We start from the raw sequence: 18,516 nt of genomic DNA, 5'->3' as shown, positions 1-18,516 counted from the left end.
AATAGCAGATTTTGCAATTAGAGAAAATATTTTGCGTTATTGATCTGTCTCTATTCATGGTTTTTATAATTTTAATATATAGAAAGATAGCAAAATAAAAAATTAACTAAAATATTTAAATATATGTTTTATATATTTTATATATAAAAAAAATGATTAAATTATTATTTTTTTTCTATATTTTATTATTATTTTAAAAAATTAAGCGATCGTGACTTGACGATCTTAATTATTTAAAAAAGAAATTATTTTAAATTTTGTTAATTATATATTTTTTTTTTAAAACGCACATAAATTTTAGTTGACTAATATTATAATATAAGATGACAAAAATAACAGAAAGAAAGAAGCCCCCACAGGGCCCTTTCCTGAGACCTTCCTATGTTTCTGCTTGTCACCTTTAATACTGCACGGCTGCTCCTGCAGTTTCTTCTTCCCTTCTCTTCAATTCCTTTTTCCGTTTCTTAAACAGAAAAAAAAATAAAAATAAAAATAAAATCATAGATTTTCCTATAGCTGTACATACAAATGTAATATACATTTTCTATGCATAAATCAATATACATAATATTGTTAGTAAAGCAATTAAGTATCAATTAGCTTTTAAGATTAGGCGTTTGTAATCCAAAAAAGGATGAATTAGATTTCTCAAAAAAGTTTATACAAATTCTTTAAAACCACAAAACATCTCTGGTCATCTGTAGGTCTAATATAAATATGCACACAGATAAAGCATATAAAGCGTATTTATTTATGTAAGCATATAATAAAAATAAAAAATAAAAAGATTTATTAAATTGTACTATAACTATATGTTGTAAATTTGATAATGATTATCTTAAAAAATAACATATTAATATAAATTTATTTTTTTAATTAAATAATTATTATTTTAAAAAATTATATTTTAATTATATTTTAATATTATATTAATTAATAAATTAGTTTTCTAATTAGATAATAATTCTAATTTAAAAAAAATAATATTTTAATATTACACTCACTAATAAATTAAATTTTTAATTATATATGTAACTGTGAGTATAACTAATTATGCAGTTGTCACATGGTCATTGGTTAGTTGAATAACAGATTTTGTTTAGTGAGTAGGTTAGTTAACTAGAGTAGCCGGATATATTTCATCATTGATGTACAAATCATTTTTAACTTAATGAATATAATTTTTCTTTCAATTATCTTCGTCAAATTACATGGTATCAGAGCTTCGGGGTAAGTTCTAAAAGCTTAACAGTTTTGATCCCTTTTCAAGCTTTTCTTTACCTGCAAAAATGGCAAAATTATATTGATTTACTGCATCACCACTTAATCCTTTCGAAGATCCTTTATCACTATATTAGCTTTAATATCTCATCCAATTTAATCACATCATTCATATCATATGTTAACTTCTTCTCATAGACACTTTAGTCATGATATTCTTTCCACACCTGATCCAACCATATATCAACAAGTTATTAAACATGATCATTGGAAGGATGCAATGAAAGATGAATTACTTGTCCTTATTCATAATCATATTTGGACTATTATGCCTTTACCACTTGGCAAATAACTTGTAGGGTGCAAGTGGGTGTTTAGAACTAAGTTTAATGCATATGGGAGTATAGAACGGTAGAAGGCATGTTTAGTGGCTAAAGGTTATACAAATTATCAAGATACCTTTAGCCCAATTGCAAAACACTTTATTGTCAGGGTATTTCTAGCTTTATCAGCAATTTTTAATTGGTCTCTCTCCCAATTGGACATTAGCAATGCTTTTCTTAATGTAGACTTATCAGAAGAGGTCTATATGCAAATTCCACCAGGTTATTACCTTCAGGGGGAGATGCAATTGCCTAATGAAGTTAATAATCTGGTATGTAAGCTGAACATACCTCTATATGGCTTGAAATAAGCCTCCAAACAGTGGAAAATCAAGTTTTTAGATTGTTTAATTAGTAATGGTTATATTCAATCCAATTTTGACTACTCTTTGTTTACCAAAAAGGATAGAAAATGGTTTTGTAGCTCTTTTAGTTTATGTTGATGACATGGTGATTGCCAGTAACAACAATGCACTCAGTGATGATTTGAAGAATCTTCTCAAGTCTTATTTCAAGCTTAAAGATCTGGGTAACTTGAAATATTTTTTGGGATTGAAAATTGCAAGATTTAAAGATGGTATTTCTGTTTGTCAAAGAAAATATACTTTAGAATTGTTTCAAGAGTTTGGTTATTTGGGAAGTAAGCCTAGCAGGACAACTATGGAGGTTAACCACAAGTTGACGTATATGGAAACATATTTGTTGGAAGATTGCAGCTAGTACAGACAACTGATAGGCAAGCTGTTATACTGAACACTAACAGGGCTAGACATTTCATATGTAATGCAAGTCCTTTCTCAATTTATGGACAAGCTTGCAAATGTGCATTTAGAAGCAGCGTACATAATTCTAAGATATTTGAAGACTTCTCGAAGGCAAGGTATTCTAATGTTAGCTAAGTCTAAATTAGGCCTATACAGATAGTGATTGGGCTAGCTGTCAAGAAACAAGGAGATCAATAATAGGGTTCTATGTTTTCATTGGAAATTCAATTGTCAGTTGGAAATCTAAGAAGCAGAAATACAGTGTCTCGAAGTTCTGCAGAATTTGAGTATAGGGTAATAGCAGTTACAACAAGTGAAGTGATGTGGTTGATTTATTCACTTAAGGACTTTGGTTTAATATTGGAGACACTAGTTGAGCTTTATTATGATAATATTTTTGCATTGCACATTGCCAAGAACCTTATGTTACATAAAATAACTAAATATATAGAGCTAGACTGTCATTTTGTGAGAGAGAATATTATATATGGTTTAATCAAGCCTAAGTACTTGAAGACCATAAAACAATTGGCAGATGTTTTCACTAAAGCTCTACATCCTACACATTTTCAATTTCTGCTTAGCAAGATGAGTATATTAAATATATATGCACATCTTGAGGGGGGGGGTGTGAAGAGAAGCAGCATATTGAATCACAATCAGCATTAAGAACACATGTAGGAGCTAGTCAACCAATTAAAGGCTAGTCAACTTAATGAGAAAAATGTAACTGTTAGTGTAATTAATTGTATAACTGTCATATAGTCATTAGTTAGTTGAATAATAAATTTTGTTTAGTGAGTTGGATAGTGAACTAGAGTAGTTGTATATATTTCATCATTGATGTAAAGATCAATTTTAATTTAATGAATACAATTTTTCTTCCAATCATCTTCATCAAATTATAATATAATAATCTTTAATTCTAAAATACAGTAATATCAATTATATATAGTTTTAATCTGTATAATATTAGAATTAATTAATAGATATTCTTAGAATGATTTTAGATTAGTACCCTAATAAAATTTTAAAATATTAAAAAGTTAAGTAGACAATTAAAAATTTCTAATTTTCTATTATTTTTAAAAATATGATGAATAAATATTAAATATTAAAATTATATTAAATTTTATTTACAAATTTGATTTTATAATCGTATAATAATAGTGGTGCAACACACGGGTAAACGATTAGTATCATCTAAATTTTCTACAAAATTTTCATTCTCGTAAGATTTACTTTCATCATCTAACTGCAATATTTTTATTGGTCTCCTCATTCTCAGAAAGGTCAATAAAGGTGCTCAAACATTTTTTATGTAGCAACAATAGCACATGACTTTGGCTAAATATCGACTTATTAGAAATCTTTATATAATAGATTAGCTTATAATTTTTTATTATATTATTATATAAGTAAATGTTTTAGACCATTATATTAGTAAATTTATCAATACTAATTTTAATTTCTTATCTCACTGCGCATCAAGGCTTCAACTGTCTATTTAGTTGTACTCCATTATGGTCTAGTTTTTTTTTTTTTTTTTTTCTTGCAATTCTTTCCAAAGCCTCCATAAACGAATCTCGTTTGTTTTTAAATTGAGCTTTCCATAATTTCCTCTACTCTCATTTTGCAAATCTTTTAGTAACATATTCAATTGATTCACTAACTTTTTGTCTTAAGTCATAATACTTAAAGATTGTGATCCTTTCATGTCTAAGTTGAAAATGATAAACATGTTTGCAATTTATATCTTTAATTTGAAATCAAATGGTTGAGATTTTATTAAAATATTGAATTTAGAATTTAAAAAATGAATAGATTTTTATTGGTAAATCTCAACCATTAATTTTAAATTCATGGTCAAAATTATACAAACACCACTCATTATATTTAAATTTGAATATTAAAGGATCTTAATCCAATGCTGAGAGATCAATCCATAGCTCAGTTGGAATCATCTATATACTAAGCCAATAGCCCAACTTTGGCTACTTTTATATAAAGACTAATGCCTGAAGCCACCACCAAGCACCAACCACATTTAAAAGGGCATAAAGGGAAGCGAATGTGAAGCATATATATATATATATATAATGTGAAACATCAATTGTCTATTTAGTTGTACACCATCCTAGTCTAGGTTCTTTTTTTATTGCAATTCTTTATAAAGCCTTCATGCCTTTTAAAACTAATCTCGTTTGTTTTCAATTGAGTTTTTCCATAATTTTCTCTACTCTCATTTTGAAGTTTTTTTTAGTAACATATTTAATTGATTTCACTAACTTTTTGTCTTAAGTTGAAAATGATAAATATGTTTGCAATCTATACCCTTAATTTAAAATTGAATGGTTGAGATTCTATTATAAATTTAAATTTAAAATTTAAAATATAAATATTTTTTTATTGAATGGTAGATATCAATCTTTGATTTTGAAACCAGGATCAAAATTATACAAATATGATTTTATTATATTTAAATTTAAGTATAAGAAATTCTTAATCCAATACAGAGAGATCAATCCTCAGCTAAGTTGGAATCGTCACTGTGCTAAGCAATAGGCTAATCTTGGCTACTTCTGTATAAAAACTTATGCCTGAAGTCACTACTAAGCACCGACCATATTTAAAAGCATAGAGGGCCATAAGAGAAATTCTCATATAGAATCAATCTATCACACTATTCATATAGACAAAATTAATTACATTGTGATATATGACATTATTTATTAAATGTTATATTTTTATTAATTAACTATTAACCATCGATGATTAAAAACCAACCAATCTAAATATCACATTTTATATATAAACCTCTATCCAAGAATTTCTGATTAACACAAACAAATATTTTTTTTCCAAAGAAATATCATTCTTATTTAAATAAAATAAACAACACAAGGCATTCATGAAGTTACAAAAACCTTCCTTACAAATTAAGAGGAAATACTGAAAAAGAGAAGTGAAGAGTTTTGGTGCAAGCTTACATTAATCTCTTGGACTGCACCATATTACTATAGTATAAAAGTTTTCTGGATTCACCATCCTATTAAACTTCCAAAATTGAAAGGTCATTCATAGTTTTTGTTGTACTCGAGCCTTTCTCTGGGTTTTGTGTATATATATATATATATATATTTTTATATGGGCAGGTAGAAAATCAAATTACTGGAGAAGCCACATGTAGAAAGTGGACCAAAGGGTAAGAGCAAATCCAGCCACAGCATAACTCCACAGCATTATCACAGAACATTCACTTTCCCCAGCCTGGAAAAGCTGTGCTATAATTCCTGCCATTTTCATCATAAACACACAGCAAACTAACCTGTCACAATATCCAGAACCCCATCGGCTGAAAAGGAAAATATCGATCATGAATGTGAGCATATTATATATGTATGCATTACCTACTGTCATTGCTGGTGGAAGTGCATACTGAAGCAGCAGAACAAATTGATACAATGAATCTGATCCAACCATCCCAAAATGGTACGCTGCTTTAACCACACCAATGCCCATCACAGGCATCAATACGTACCTCACCATTATTATTCCAACGATCACCCACATGCTCACTCCTGATCTTTTCAAGCCTGCAACCAGCCATTTTATTTTTATTTATGTTACTAGTATACTACTTCTGTTCTTAATGGATTGAAACTCGAGGAATATCAAGCATATCAGAGATCATTATGTACCTTTAAGAAGGTTTGCTCCTACTATAAGGGTCATGGATGGAATTGTTGCGTCTCTGCATATATAAGATATAATCTTTAATGAGAACCTTTAAAAGACTGACCCGATTGTAAATCCGGATGATAGAATTTATACCCGAGCAATGCTGCAGAACTGTCAAGCACACGAAGAGGAGCACTAGTACCGATGATCAACTTTCGGATTGCAGAGACTGACCCGATTGTGAATCCGATTATCTAACAACGACATAATTCAAGAATCAATATTAAAGAGTTCCCCTCCTCCTTGGCTAAACAATAGAATTATTACACCAAGACATAAGAAATCCAGCAAAATTTGTAGCATACAGCTGCTATTGTAGAAGGTGCAAAAACCATCTTCAGGTCGACCTTTCCTGCAAAATTCTTAATTCGCTGGAAAGTTCTCTCTATAAAAGACTCCTGTCAAAAGAATCTTAGCAGGGTCAGTTAATTATGTCACTGCGTGTAAAATCATGGTAATAATTTCTTGAAAGAAAATGAATGAGAGCCTCACTTTTTCTGAAGATGCACTTCTTAGAAGCTGAGCATGAAGTGAATTGCTACTGGAAGCAGGAATGTCCCTTGAAGGAAGCAATGATTCCCTGAAACTCTCGTTTGTGTCAACGGCTTCATTACTCTTGTCTGCATATATTCGCATGATAAAATACACATAGGTCCATATGTACACAGCTCCTACCTGTACCATGACAGTTCATTCAATTGCTAACTAACTAATCATTAGATTCTATCAGAATTCAGAAATATATTCAAACGAGGAGTAAAGGGCCATACTGCCATAGAAAGAGATGCATAAGCTTCTCCATAAGTAGAACACGTGGTTGAATCTCCAAAGGGACTATTTGATTCCTCACAGACTGCTGGAACAATTATGAGAAGCAAGTTTCCCAAATTCCCAGCAGAACAACAGCCAATGACAAGGCCTTGGAGATGCGGCGGGGTCTTAGTGATTTTAATAAGAACCCAAGCGAGTGCAGACCCTATTATGAATGTAAGCAGGATATTTACTGGCATAAACCACCTGATGAGAATCAAAATAATCAACGCCGACACTAGCACGCAACTGAAAGAAACTACAGAAAAGATTACGAATTCCCTACTCACAAGGAAACCAAACTTGAAAATGTAATAGTCTCGCCGAGTTGGCTGACCACGAGAGCGGGACTGAACACATAGAACACAAGCTGCACAAGACAACAACCCAAGAATCTGCTGTTACGGTGAATTATCATATAGCCTGAAAAATTACCAACATAAATATTGACTGCTAAGCACTCGATTAATTGCCAAATGTCACTTTCAAACAACTATCTAGTTGATTAAGCACACCAGAAGGAACAGAATACTGGCTTCTACCACTTATTTATTCTTTTCCTGTCAAATTTATTATTTTGTTCTTGGCCATATGAATAAAACTCTATTGAGTGTGCAATACGATGGAGAGATGACTCCTCTCCCTTCTCTAACCCCACACTGCCCATAATTTCATTCCATCAATTTTTGCTGAGCAGTTGTTACCCCTAGCCAGTAGCCTATAATGTACAATCAAGAGTCTGCAGTCCCTGTATAGCCTATATATAATATTATATATAAATCTAAATTGTTCAAACTGAATTAAATAATAAAAAAAATTGCCTGGACCATGTGCATATCCTCACAAGAATATCAAATTAATAAAATATTAATTTTAAATATATTATTTTTTTATTTATTATTGTATAGGTTAACGGTATTAATAAATGGGCTCTCGCACAAAAACAAAACAAATATAGAGCTGCAACAAAGTTAGGTCTCTTAATAGATGTGTGTATATATACACACACACCGTATCTCCATATGAATTAGTTGCACGAATGTGTATGCATGTATTTCTAATTTTTGAAGACAGGCAGTGCCTACAACTTCAGAATTGAAAAGGGAACAATGTAATCAGTAACTTACATTATTGAGATTGTGTCTTGCATTGGGTCCAAGGAGATCTATACGATCTAGAGCAAGAGACAATCCGATACCTGTAACTATGAGAACCTCGAGTACCGGCACTAGTGCTACAACCAGGAGATCAAGAAATCCCATTTCTCTCTCTCTTTATATATGTATATGTTTCAGAAATTATGCAGATCTTCTTCTTTTCAATCTCACAGCAACCGCCTTAGTGCATGTACTCTGTCAAACAAAAGCCATGCTCCAAAGCTATATCAAAGCCCCTGTTTAGCTACGGCACTCTTGGAGCTAACGAAGAAGAAGATATATTTGGAAGGCAGAAAAGGAAAGGGAAGAAACGGGTACTCACTTTATAGATATAGGCTGTATGTATATGTATGCTACACGAGTTGGAATATATTCTGCAAAAGTGCAACCTCAAGCTTCCGTAGACAACAGTATACTGTGCATGGGAATGGAGCAGCAGAATTTGTGAAGGAGACGTAAAGAGAGAGTACCAGTGGAGGGACTTTTAGCTTATATATAAATATTAGGAAGAATTACAGAAAGAAAGAAAGAAAGAACAAATATAATAATAACAATAAAGGAGAAGACTACTACTATCCTCTCTCCTCTCTCCCTCTCTCTCTAATTCCTATTTTATGGGAAGAAGAGATTTTGGGCACAACACCATTTATACATGTGAATACAAAGAGTGATTACCATGAATCATATACTATAATTAAAGGCACAAAAAGAAAAAGCGTAACACTTTTAAAAATTGAAAAAGAAATTAATCCCAATGAAATTACAGTTTGTGTAAAGCTTAGTGATGTAGAAAGCTGTAAAAGGTAATTAAAATTATTGGAAAGTGGGGTCAAAATTTGGATGCTTTTTCAGCGGTTCATACAGTGTCAGTGAGTAGTGAGGGGTAGCAGTTGTTCAATTCCAGTCCCAACTTCATTTCCTACCGGCCATTCTATTTTCCAGTGACTAACAGTTTGAAACTTTTTCCTATCGCACACGCCAACTTCTCCAACATTTATCACATACCACAATTATTATACACACATCATTTACTCCCACCGTCGTTTTTATCGTTATTTTAATTATAAAATTATACTTAAAAATTTATATTTATTATTATAATTTAATAAATAACATAATTGACAACATTAGAATATAAAATTATATACCTAAAAAAATATAATTATTATTATAATTTAATAAATAACATAATTAATAACCTTAGAATATAAAACTATATACTTATTATTTTTTAATCAATTATATACTTATTATATATCATAAAAGGAATATTAATTTTATATATTTTTTTAAATCTAAAAACTACTTCACCAGTATCATTCTTATTTTCTTTTCATAAATTGGAGTAATATTCTTTTTACTATGAATATGTTTTGATATTTGAATAGTTGACTTTTTTTTATATATATATTTAGAGTTAATCTAGAGCGTGACGCACAAAACTCTTACAGGTGATAAAATACTATTTTAAAAATTTTAACATAATTACGTACCTAAAATTTAAATTCGAGATTTTAATTAAGTTAGAAAAACATCCCATTATTATATAGCTTTTCATTTTTCCTTTTGTTACTCATACTCTTTATTTCCTATAAAAACCACACCAATTCTTCAGAGTTGATTATGTGCTAGAGCTCAATAATGGCATGATAATGGCCATAATCTCTTTATATGTGATTGAGCTTAAGCCCCACTAATTTTACATCTCATTGTTGTGTAGCCGACAATATAGGTTGCTTTATTTAAATGGCAACGTTCTCTTAATAAGAAAATAATGATAGATTTAAATATTTTTTTTTAAATTATAAAATTTTATTATTCTTTAAATAATTAAAGATGAGATTTTAAATAAAAATTTCTTATTAGACGTTTTATAAATAGATGTTACTATAAATTTAAAAGACAAAATTCCAAATTTATGCAATTGAAGATTTTAGCTTACTAATCTTTTTTAATAATAAAACATTCTTATTTTAATAAAAGATCATTTTTCTTAGTTTTATTTCAAATATGATTTATAACGTAAATATTCAATTTTTTTAAGAAATAAATTTAATAATTGAAAGTAAAATAATTTAAGCATGTATTTAATAATATTAAAATATATAAATCAACCATTATAATTTATTATGAAGTTTCTGTGTAATTTCTAATGCGAAAAGAAAAATAAAATTTTAAGTATAAAAAATAAAATTAAAAATTTACTAGTCAAGAACAATAAATTTTAAATTCTTATAAATTATAAGATTATAAGGTTGAAGAGTTTAAATTCTTACGAATTCAAATTGTCACAAAAAAAAAAGGCCCTAAATGCAATCTACTTAACAATACTTTTCATTTTTTTCTTTATTTAATTTTTTATTAATAAAAATAAATAATGTAATTTTTAAAGTAAGAAAAAAAAAATTTAAGAAGCATTTTCTCCATTCTCAAATTTAAGAAGAAAAAATATGAATAAAGTTTTTAAAGAATGAGAATGGATTAGAAATTTATTTTGAAATCTTAATTTTTTATATTTTTATAATAGAAAATGATAATGAATTAGATTTTTTTTTATTTTTATAATAAAAAATAAACATGATTTTAGAACTTATTGAGACACTCTAAAAGCTCCAATTTTGAAAATTTATTGAAATCTTTATTTTCTTATATTTTTATTTGCTAGTGAAGCTCCGTTTAAGTAGGGTCTTAATCTTTTTTTGACGCTAATAAATATGTGAAAATATTTTCGTTGTATTCTAAGTCCCTATTTAAACGGAGCCTCAATAGCAAACAAACGTCCTTATCCATGTAAGCATTTTCATAATTGGTTTTAATTTCTAAAGTAAAATACTATTTATCTTAAAATTTGGTCTAATACACAAGTCTATTCTTATTTTTTTATTACATCAAAATCTTTTTAAATTTTAATAAAAAAAATTGCTAATCCCTTCCATGTTAGTTGAAAACTAAACTGATAATTTAATATTACAATTTAATTCTTAAATTTATTATTAAGTATCAAATTCGTTCAAGATTAATTTTAATGACTTTTTATGTATTGTTATGAATAAAAATTTTTAAGATTTCTCTTTCACTTTTTTTTTTAAGATTTCAATAGACTTTTTTTAAACTCATTTTTCTTCTTTTAAAATTCTCCTGCATTATTGTATTTCTTTCTCTTTACTATATTGTCCATCTTAAAGAATATAAGAAATTAGATGAAACTTTAGAAGTTAAAAATTATTTACTAATAATATTCTCTTGTACTCACGCATACAAAAAACTAATTAAATTTTTTTATTTAATTTTAAAAGGACCCTCATAAAATATAAATTTTAAATGAAGCATTTAATGAATTGTCTTGAGCAAACAACCTCGTCATATATAGACTTCTAGAATTTATTAGGAAGATTATTTGAACAATTTTTTCTGTTGGTAACCGTAATTGTCGATTTAAGTTTTATCAAATAATTAGTAATCATGATTATTATTGATTTAAGTGTTTATTAAATACGTAATAAATAAAATATAATAAGTATGACATGAATTTGAGGGCTTAATTGGAGACAAATTGTAATATAATAATTTTTAAAAAAAATTATTCTCTTGATAGAAAAAATAGTGTTCATATTATGAGATAAAAAATTTAAAATTGGTATAAATTTAATACAATAATGAAATTAAATCCGTTACTTGTATATAGAGTTGCATATAATATTATGTGGAATAATGTTAAAGTAAATGGAAAAAAGTAAAAAAGTAAAATGATTAAATTTATTTTATAAATAATATTCTGTGAAAATCAATAATGATTTGACCCCTCCTTTTAATTTTTTATTTTCTTTATTTTTATTTTGCATTTTCGAAGTCTATTAATATTTATAAAAGTATTTTTAAGTAATGTCTGTGAAATTTATTTATAAAATCATGAATTCTATAAAAGTTATTAAAAATTTAGAAACGCTTTAAAAGTAATTCATTTAAAAAATGATATAAAAGTCTTAATTAAAATACACCCTTCTAAATTTTAAATTTTACCAAATAAATAATTATATAGCGTGTCACTAGATATTATACCAGTATATTAATGAAATAAATATTATTTATAATAATTTAATTAAAATCTAAGGATCTAATATTATTTTATTTTTTAAAAAGGTTTAAATTGGATTTGGTGACTTTTAAATATAATTTTAGAGAGCTATTTACTGAAAAAAATTTAAATCAAATCTATTTAATCTTTAGACATAAATTTAGAGTGCTATACATACAAAATATATATTTATATATATACACGAACGTGTGGCATGCATGTATCACATTTTAGTGAATTTATATAAGACAGAAAATTAAATTAAAATATTTCACGTGTAGGTTCTATTATAGCAACCTGTATATGAACCTGGGAACCGGATCATGAGAATGTGGAACCTTTCCCAAACATTAGTCAAGCCATTGACCTTTCAATATAATCATGATTAACATGTAAGTTTTGCTCACCTTCCAACAAGCTTTTCATTTTTCAACAGAACCCACTATTATTAATAATATTAGTCGTACCATATAAATGTGATTCACATTACATGTGAATTTGTTCACCAAATAAAATTTTAAAAATAAAATAATAATACTAAATCTAAATATTTATATATGTGATTAGAGGTTCTAACTTTTATCAATTAAAAGCTAGATTATATTACAATGAATTAAATGTGAAAAATACTGTCATACCAAAAAAAAAAAATCAATTAAATACTACCTTTTAATAATAAAGATATTTGGTAGATTTAAAAAATTATTAAGTATAAAAATATTAATTTATTAAATTTATAATGATCAAAAACTTAAAATTTAAAATATATCCAAAACATAATGTATTGTAGAATGAATTTATATTCTTTCTATATATAATTTCCGATTCAGTAAATGATTATAAAAAGAACATATACATTCTTTTTCCTACATTAATAATAGAGAAACTATTTTTACTTGCTTATATACTAATTCTCTTTGAAATATTTCCTCTAATAATTAATATTTTTTTATAAAAACTTATTGATTTTTTTATTATCTAATATAACAGGAACAATAATATAAAGACCAACAGTTAAGGACCGAAGGTCATATCATCACAGGCCTAAAAGCTGAGAAAAGGAGCAAGGGAAGAAAGGTCGCTTCTACCTTTCTCATAATGGAAAGGAACGTTGACATAGAGCTAGGGGATCAACAGGGTAGCAATAAGACCCTTATCCTTCATTTGTATATAACATAAACTCTCATACATGTAAATCTCAGAATTTAACTTGTAAACTCATCACAGATCAATAGAACTTCTAATTACATTTTCATCATGGTATCAGAGCAGGCTTGATCCTCTCATCACTTACCAACCCAAACCAAACCACAAACAAAACAATCTTTCTCATCATGTCTCATAATGATATCACAAAACTAACCAACATTGTGTTAAGAGGCAATCAAAGTTACTCTGAATGGTCGAGGTCAGTTTACATCAGCCAAAGTGGCAGAAAAAAATTAGGGTTCATCACAGGAACCAGAAGCAAGCCACAACCAATCAATCCGAACCAACCAACTAAAGAAGAAATAGAAGTAATAGAGGAGTGGCAGACGACAGACCATATGGTAATTTCACTACTCACAAATACTATGGAGCCTCAAATAGCCAGACTCTGCATGCTACCGGAATCCTTAGAGGCTATCTGGATCAAGATGAAAGGCCTATATGGCCATGAGCAAAATTATGCTCACATCTTCAATTTAAAGCGAGAACTGGCACAAATCAAACAAGGGACTCAGACAAGCACGAGTTACGCGACTGAGGTACTGACCAGATGAGAAGAACTATAGAGTTACCTCCCATCGACAACAGACCCAAAAGAGGCAAGAAGAAGAGCAGAGCAAGAGACGGCTCGAGCGAGAGGAGCGCCTGCCAGCGTCGAGAGGTGTGACCACTGCAAGAAGCAGGGGCACTCTCAGGATCTTTGTTGGCATTTCCATCCCCATCTGCGACCGAGTCTCAACAGAGTTGAGAGAGGAAGGAGCGGGAGAAGACGAGAGAAAGAAGGAAGGAGAAGATTTGGTGGCTTAGACATTGTAAACTCGTCTAACCCTAAGGGTTATGACGAGGCGTCTGGATCGGGTCAGGAGTTAAGTAGCGGGTCGGATTCTTTTAATTCAATCTGCCCCGACTCCAACACCTACTACCAACCTGACCACATCGATCCGATTCGACCCGACTCTAACAACTGGGCCGACCCAGATCCGACCCGTTTTGCTCAGCAGACCCGACCCAGATCCGACCAGACAAAAGATTCCTAACTTTCCCAATTAAGTTCTCAGCTCCAGTCCATTATCCAGCTCCAGCAACCTCGAAGGTCAGGTTTGGTGTCTAAAAATTACATAAATTCTTTAAACGCTTCTCAAAATTGGATCATTGACTTCGGTACAACAGATCACATGACGTGGGATGCAACAAAATTATAAAATTTTGTACCCACTGATTTCCAACATGTGACCGTTGCCAACAGAGATCGAGCTAAAATCTCTAGTTTTGGCTCCTCAAATTTATTGCATAATAACATACATGATATTTTTTTCTTACCGGATTTTAAATCTAATTTATTATCTGTCGGTAAGATAACTAGAACCTTAAATTGTAATGTTATTTCTCACCTATTACAATGTTGTTTGAGGATCGAATCACAGGGAAGACGATTGGTGAGGGTCATTTTAAAAATGGCATGTATTATCTAACAGACTCCACCATCCAGTGTCTTATCTCGACTAGCCTAGTCAATCAAGGAAAGTTGATGCATCGGCGGTTTGGGCATCAGTCCGATAAAATCTTAAACCAGCTTTTTTGTCTAAAATTAAATTCTAGTTGTTGTGACATTTACAAATTTGCCAAGCATACTAAATTACCTTTCCCTGTATCTTCTACTATATCTGACAATATGTTTGACTTAATTCACTCTAATATTTGGGGACCTGCCCCCATCACTTCACACAATCACTTCAGATATTTTATCACATTCATTGATGACTACTCCCGCACTACTTGAGTTTATTTGTTAAAAGGAAAAATAATGTCTTTACCTATTTCTATAACTTTTTTACTTTTATTCAAAATCAGTAAAAAGCCAAAATTAAAATTTTTCGCTCAAATAATGGCACTGAATACATAAATAGAAGTTTTTTTTGACTTTTTTTCAAAAAAATTTTTTTTGCATCAAACCATCTGCATTTTTGCATCAAACCACCTGTATTCATACTCTCGAACAAAATGGGATTTCTGAAAGAAAAAACAGGCATCTTCTTGAAGTCACAAGATCCTTTCTCTTTTAAAATAATGTTCCACATATTTTTTGGTTGGATGCCCTCCTAACTATTGCATATCTCATCAACAGACTACCCAACACCAAACTCCAAAATCTTAGTCCTCTAGAAATTCTCAAAGGCAGAAAAATAGAATTAGGACACATTTAAATTTTGGTTGCACAGCCTTTGTCCACATTAGACGTTACCACAAACTCAACAAGAGTTCAGTCAAAACTGTGTTCCTAGGATACTCCTTTGAAAAAAAGGGGTATAAATGCTATGACCCCTCCACTCACAAGATCTATATCTCTCCGGATGTGTCATTTGATAAAAGTACACCTTACTTCACAAATGACCCAACTAAAAATCATAGGCCCCCTACCTTATTATTTTCATATAACTCTTTCTTTGTTGACAGTCCAATACAGGATACTCCATCAGAGAGGGAGCCAATTTCAGAGACCACTTCTTCAGGAGGAGAACACGTCACTCCCGAGGCAACTTCTTCAGGGGGAGAAAATGAGCCACAAGGAGAAGAAATTGCCTTGCAAAGATCATCTTGACCAACCAGACCTCCTGCCAGGCTAAGGGTCTATGTGTCCCACAAAGTGTCGTATCCCATTCAACGCTTCATTAATTATAATTCTGTATTAAATTCATATAAGGCATATCTAGGCAATTTCACAATACACACTGAGCCCACATCTTTCTATGAAGCTAACTCTATTCCTAATTGGTGCAAAGCCATGAAGGAAGAGCTTCAAGCCTTAGAAAAGAATGACACATGGGATATTATTACTCTACCTCAAAAGAAAAAATCCGTAGGGTGCAAGTGGATATATAAAATAAAGAACAAATGTGATGGTACCATTGAACGATATAAGGCTAGGTTAGTAGCAAAAGGATTCACTCAAACCTATGGGGTAGACTACCAGGAAACTTTTGCGCCTGTAGCCAAAATGAGTACTGTTTGCATATTATTATCTGTTGCCACTAATTCAGGTTGGAGCCTATTTTAAATGGATGTGAAAAATGCCTTCCTTCAAGGATCTCTAGGCGAAGAAGTCTATATGACCCTTCCTCCAAGTTACAAGTCCTCATCAGATCACTCCTTGGTATGTAAACTCAAAAAGGCTATACGTGGGTTAAAGCAATCTCCAAGAGCATGATATGCTAAACTAAGCCATTTTTTGGTGAACATCAATTTTAATAAATGTGTTTCTGATTTCTCTATATTTGTAAAACACACTCACACATGCACTATTATTATTCTTGTATATGTCGATGATATTATCATAACCGGTAACAATAATGAGGAAATTGAAAAGGTTAAGCTAAAACTAAAAGGAGAATTGAATATCAAAGACTAATGTCAACTATCATACTTCCTTGGGATAGAAATAGCCAAATCACATAAAGGCCTATTTCTGTCTCAAAGAAAGTACGTTCTTGATATATTAAAGAAATAGGAAAAATAGAAACCAAACCGATAAATACCCCAATGGAGACTAAAAACCAAACTTAGTTTGAAAGATGGCGAACCTTTAGATGACATAGGCAATTATCAGCGTCTAGTAGAAAAACTAATATATCTAACTGTCACTAGACTTGATATTGCATATGCTATAAGTATGGTAAGCCAGTTTATGCATGCTCCCCGTGCCAGTCATTTGGACTCTATCGATAGAATCCTTAGATATCTCAAGGGCACCCCAGGTCAAGGTATTTGGATGAAAAAAAATAACAATGCTAATGCATAGTTAGTTTTTCTGATGCAGATTGGGCCGGAAGCTGTGACAAAAAATCGACTTCTGGATTCTGAATCTTCGTAGGAGGAAACTTAGTGACGTGGAAAAGCAAAAAATAAACTATAACCGTAAGGTCGAGCGAAGAAGCAGAATATCGAGCAATAGCGTCAACAACCAGCGAGCTCATTTGGATCAAACAAGTGCTTACTGACATAAAAATAGAATGCAAAGTCCGATAAAAATGTACTGCGATAATCAAGCGGCAAGGCATATTGCATCAAACCCCGTTTTTCATGAATGAACTAAACACAATGAAGTGGACTGCCACTTTATAAGTGAAAAAGTTCAATCTGGTGAAATTGAAACTCCATTCATCAGGAGCCACGAACAATTAGCGGATATCTTTACAAAGGCTCTGGACAAAACACATCATCAAAATCTTCTTAGCAAAATAGGTTCTGTCAACTTGTTCAAATCCATCTTAAGGGGGAGTGTTGAAGAACAAAGCCAGAAACAAGAACACAAAAACCAACAGTTAATGACCGAAGGTCAAGATCTCAGGTCATATCATCACAGGCCTAAAAGCTGAAAAGAGGAGTAACATTTCTTTCCTAAAAAAGAAACCTTTCTCAGAATGGAAAGAAATGTTGACATAGTGCTAGGGGATCATCAGAGTAGCAATAAGACCGTTACCCTTCATTTGTATATAACAGAACACTCTCATATATGTAAATTTCAGAATTCAATTTGTAAACTCATCACAAATGAATAAAACTTCTAATTATATTTTCATCACATTATTAATAGCATGAAGCAATCTATTTATATCACATGACATTTTAGTGAATTATTTTATGTTAAAGATAAAGAAAAGAACTTTGTTATAAAGAAAAAAGTAGTTGGATGTCGCTTCTGCCACATTAACGTTACTTTCACGCATGCGTCAGTAGCATGATTTCAGGACCAAACACCATTATTTACAAGGTTAAATGTCCCTATGCATGTCCTTGCGCCAGGCCATTCCCGGTGATTTGGAATATTACACTGAGCCCTTTCTTTTTTTTCTTTTTTTAAATTTCCTAATTTCTTATGGCATTTTGATTTTCTTTTGTTCTCTATTCTTTTTATAAAAGTTCTTTCTTCAATTTTGGTAAAATTAAAAACTGCCCTGTTTTTTTTTTTATTTCCTGAAATCCAATAAACTACACGATATAAAATGAAAAAAAAAATCAGAAATACTTGTGTTTTTCTTTATTATCAAATTTATGGTTTTTTTATTTTTTTTATTTTTTTATTTTTTTTATAAACAACTAAAAGACAGTCAAAAAATAAGTATTTTAATTTAAAAAATTAAAAAATTAGTGAATTAAAT

General features: G+C 30.3%; 1 protein-coding gene across 3 annotated transcripts; it reads right to left on the bottom strand.

Moving 5' to 3' along the window:
• Positions 1–5,508: 5,508 nt before the first annotated feature.
• On the bottom strand, positions 5,509–8,708 carry LOC8258753 (protein PIN-LIKES 3). Of its 3 annotated transcripts, none has more exons than XM_015724963.3 (10): positions 8,399–8,708; positions 8,047–8,298; positions 7,210–7,289; positions 6,880–7,126; positions 6,602–6,784; positions 6,415–6,507; positions 6,203–6,303; positions 6,070–6,122; positions 5,779–5,964; positions 5,509–5,661 (listed from the first exon to the last, which is right to left on the bottom strand). In XM_015724963.3, exons 2-10 carry the CDS (start codon positions 8,179–8,181, stop codon positions 5,537–5,539), a joined length of 1,203 nt encoding a protein of 400 aa, XP_015580449.1. In that variant the 5' UTR covers positions 8,182–8,298; positions 8,399–8,708; the 3' UTR covers positions 5,509–5,536. The 3 variants fall into 3 exon arrangements, with proteins under 3 accessions (XP_015580449.1, XP_015580450.1, XP_048229665.1); XM_015724964.3 differs by having other exon boundaries at positions 8,047–8,271; XM_048373708.1 differs by having other exon boundaries at positions 8,047–8,708.
• Between the last annotated feature and the right edge of the window lie 9,808 nt (positions 8,709–18,516).

This window comes from Ricinus communis, chromosome 5 (genome assembly GCF_019578655.1).
Source record: "Ricinus communis isolate WT05 ecotype wild-type chromosome 5, ASM1957865v1, whole genome shotgun sequence".
Lineage (NCBI taxonomy): Eukaryota > Viridiplantae > Streptophyta > Magnoliopsida > Malpighiales > Euphorbiaceae > Ricinus > Ricinus communis.
The sequence above is the reverse complement of the archived record's forward strand: the minus strand, read 5'-3'. Positions and strand labels throughout refer to the sequence as shown.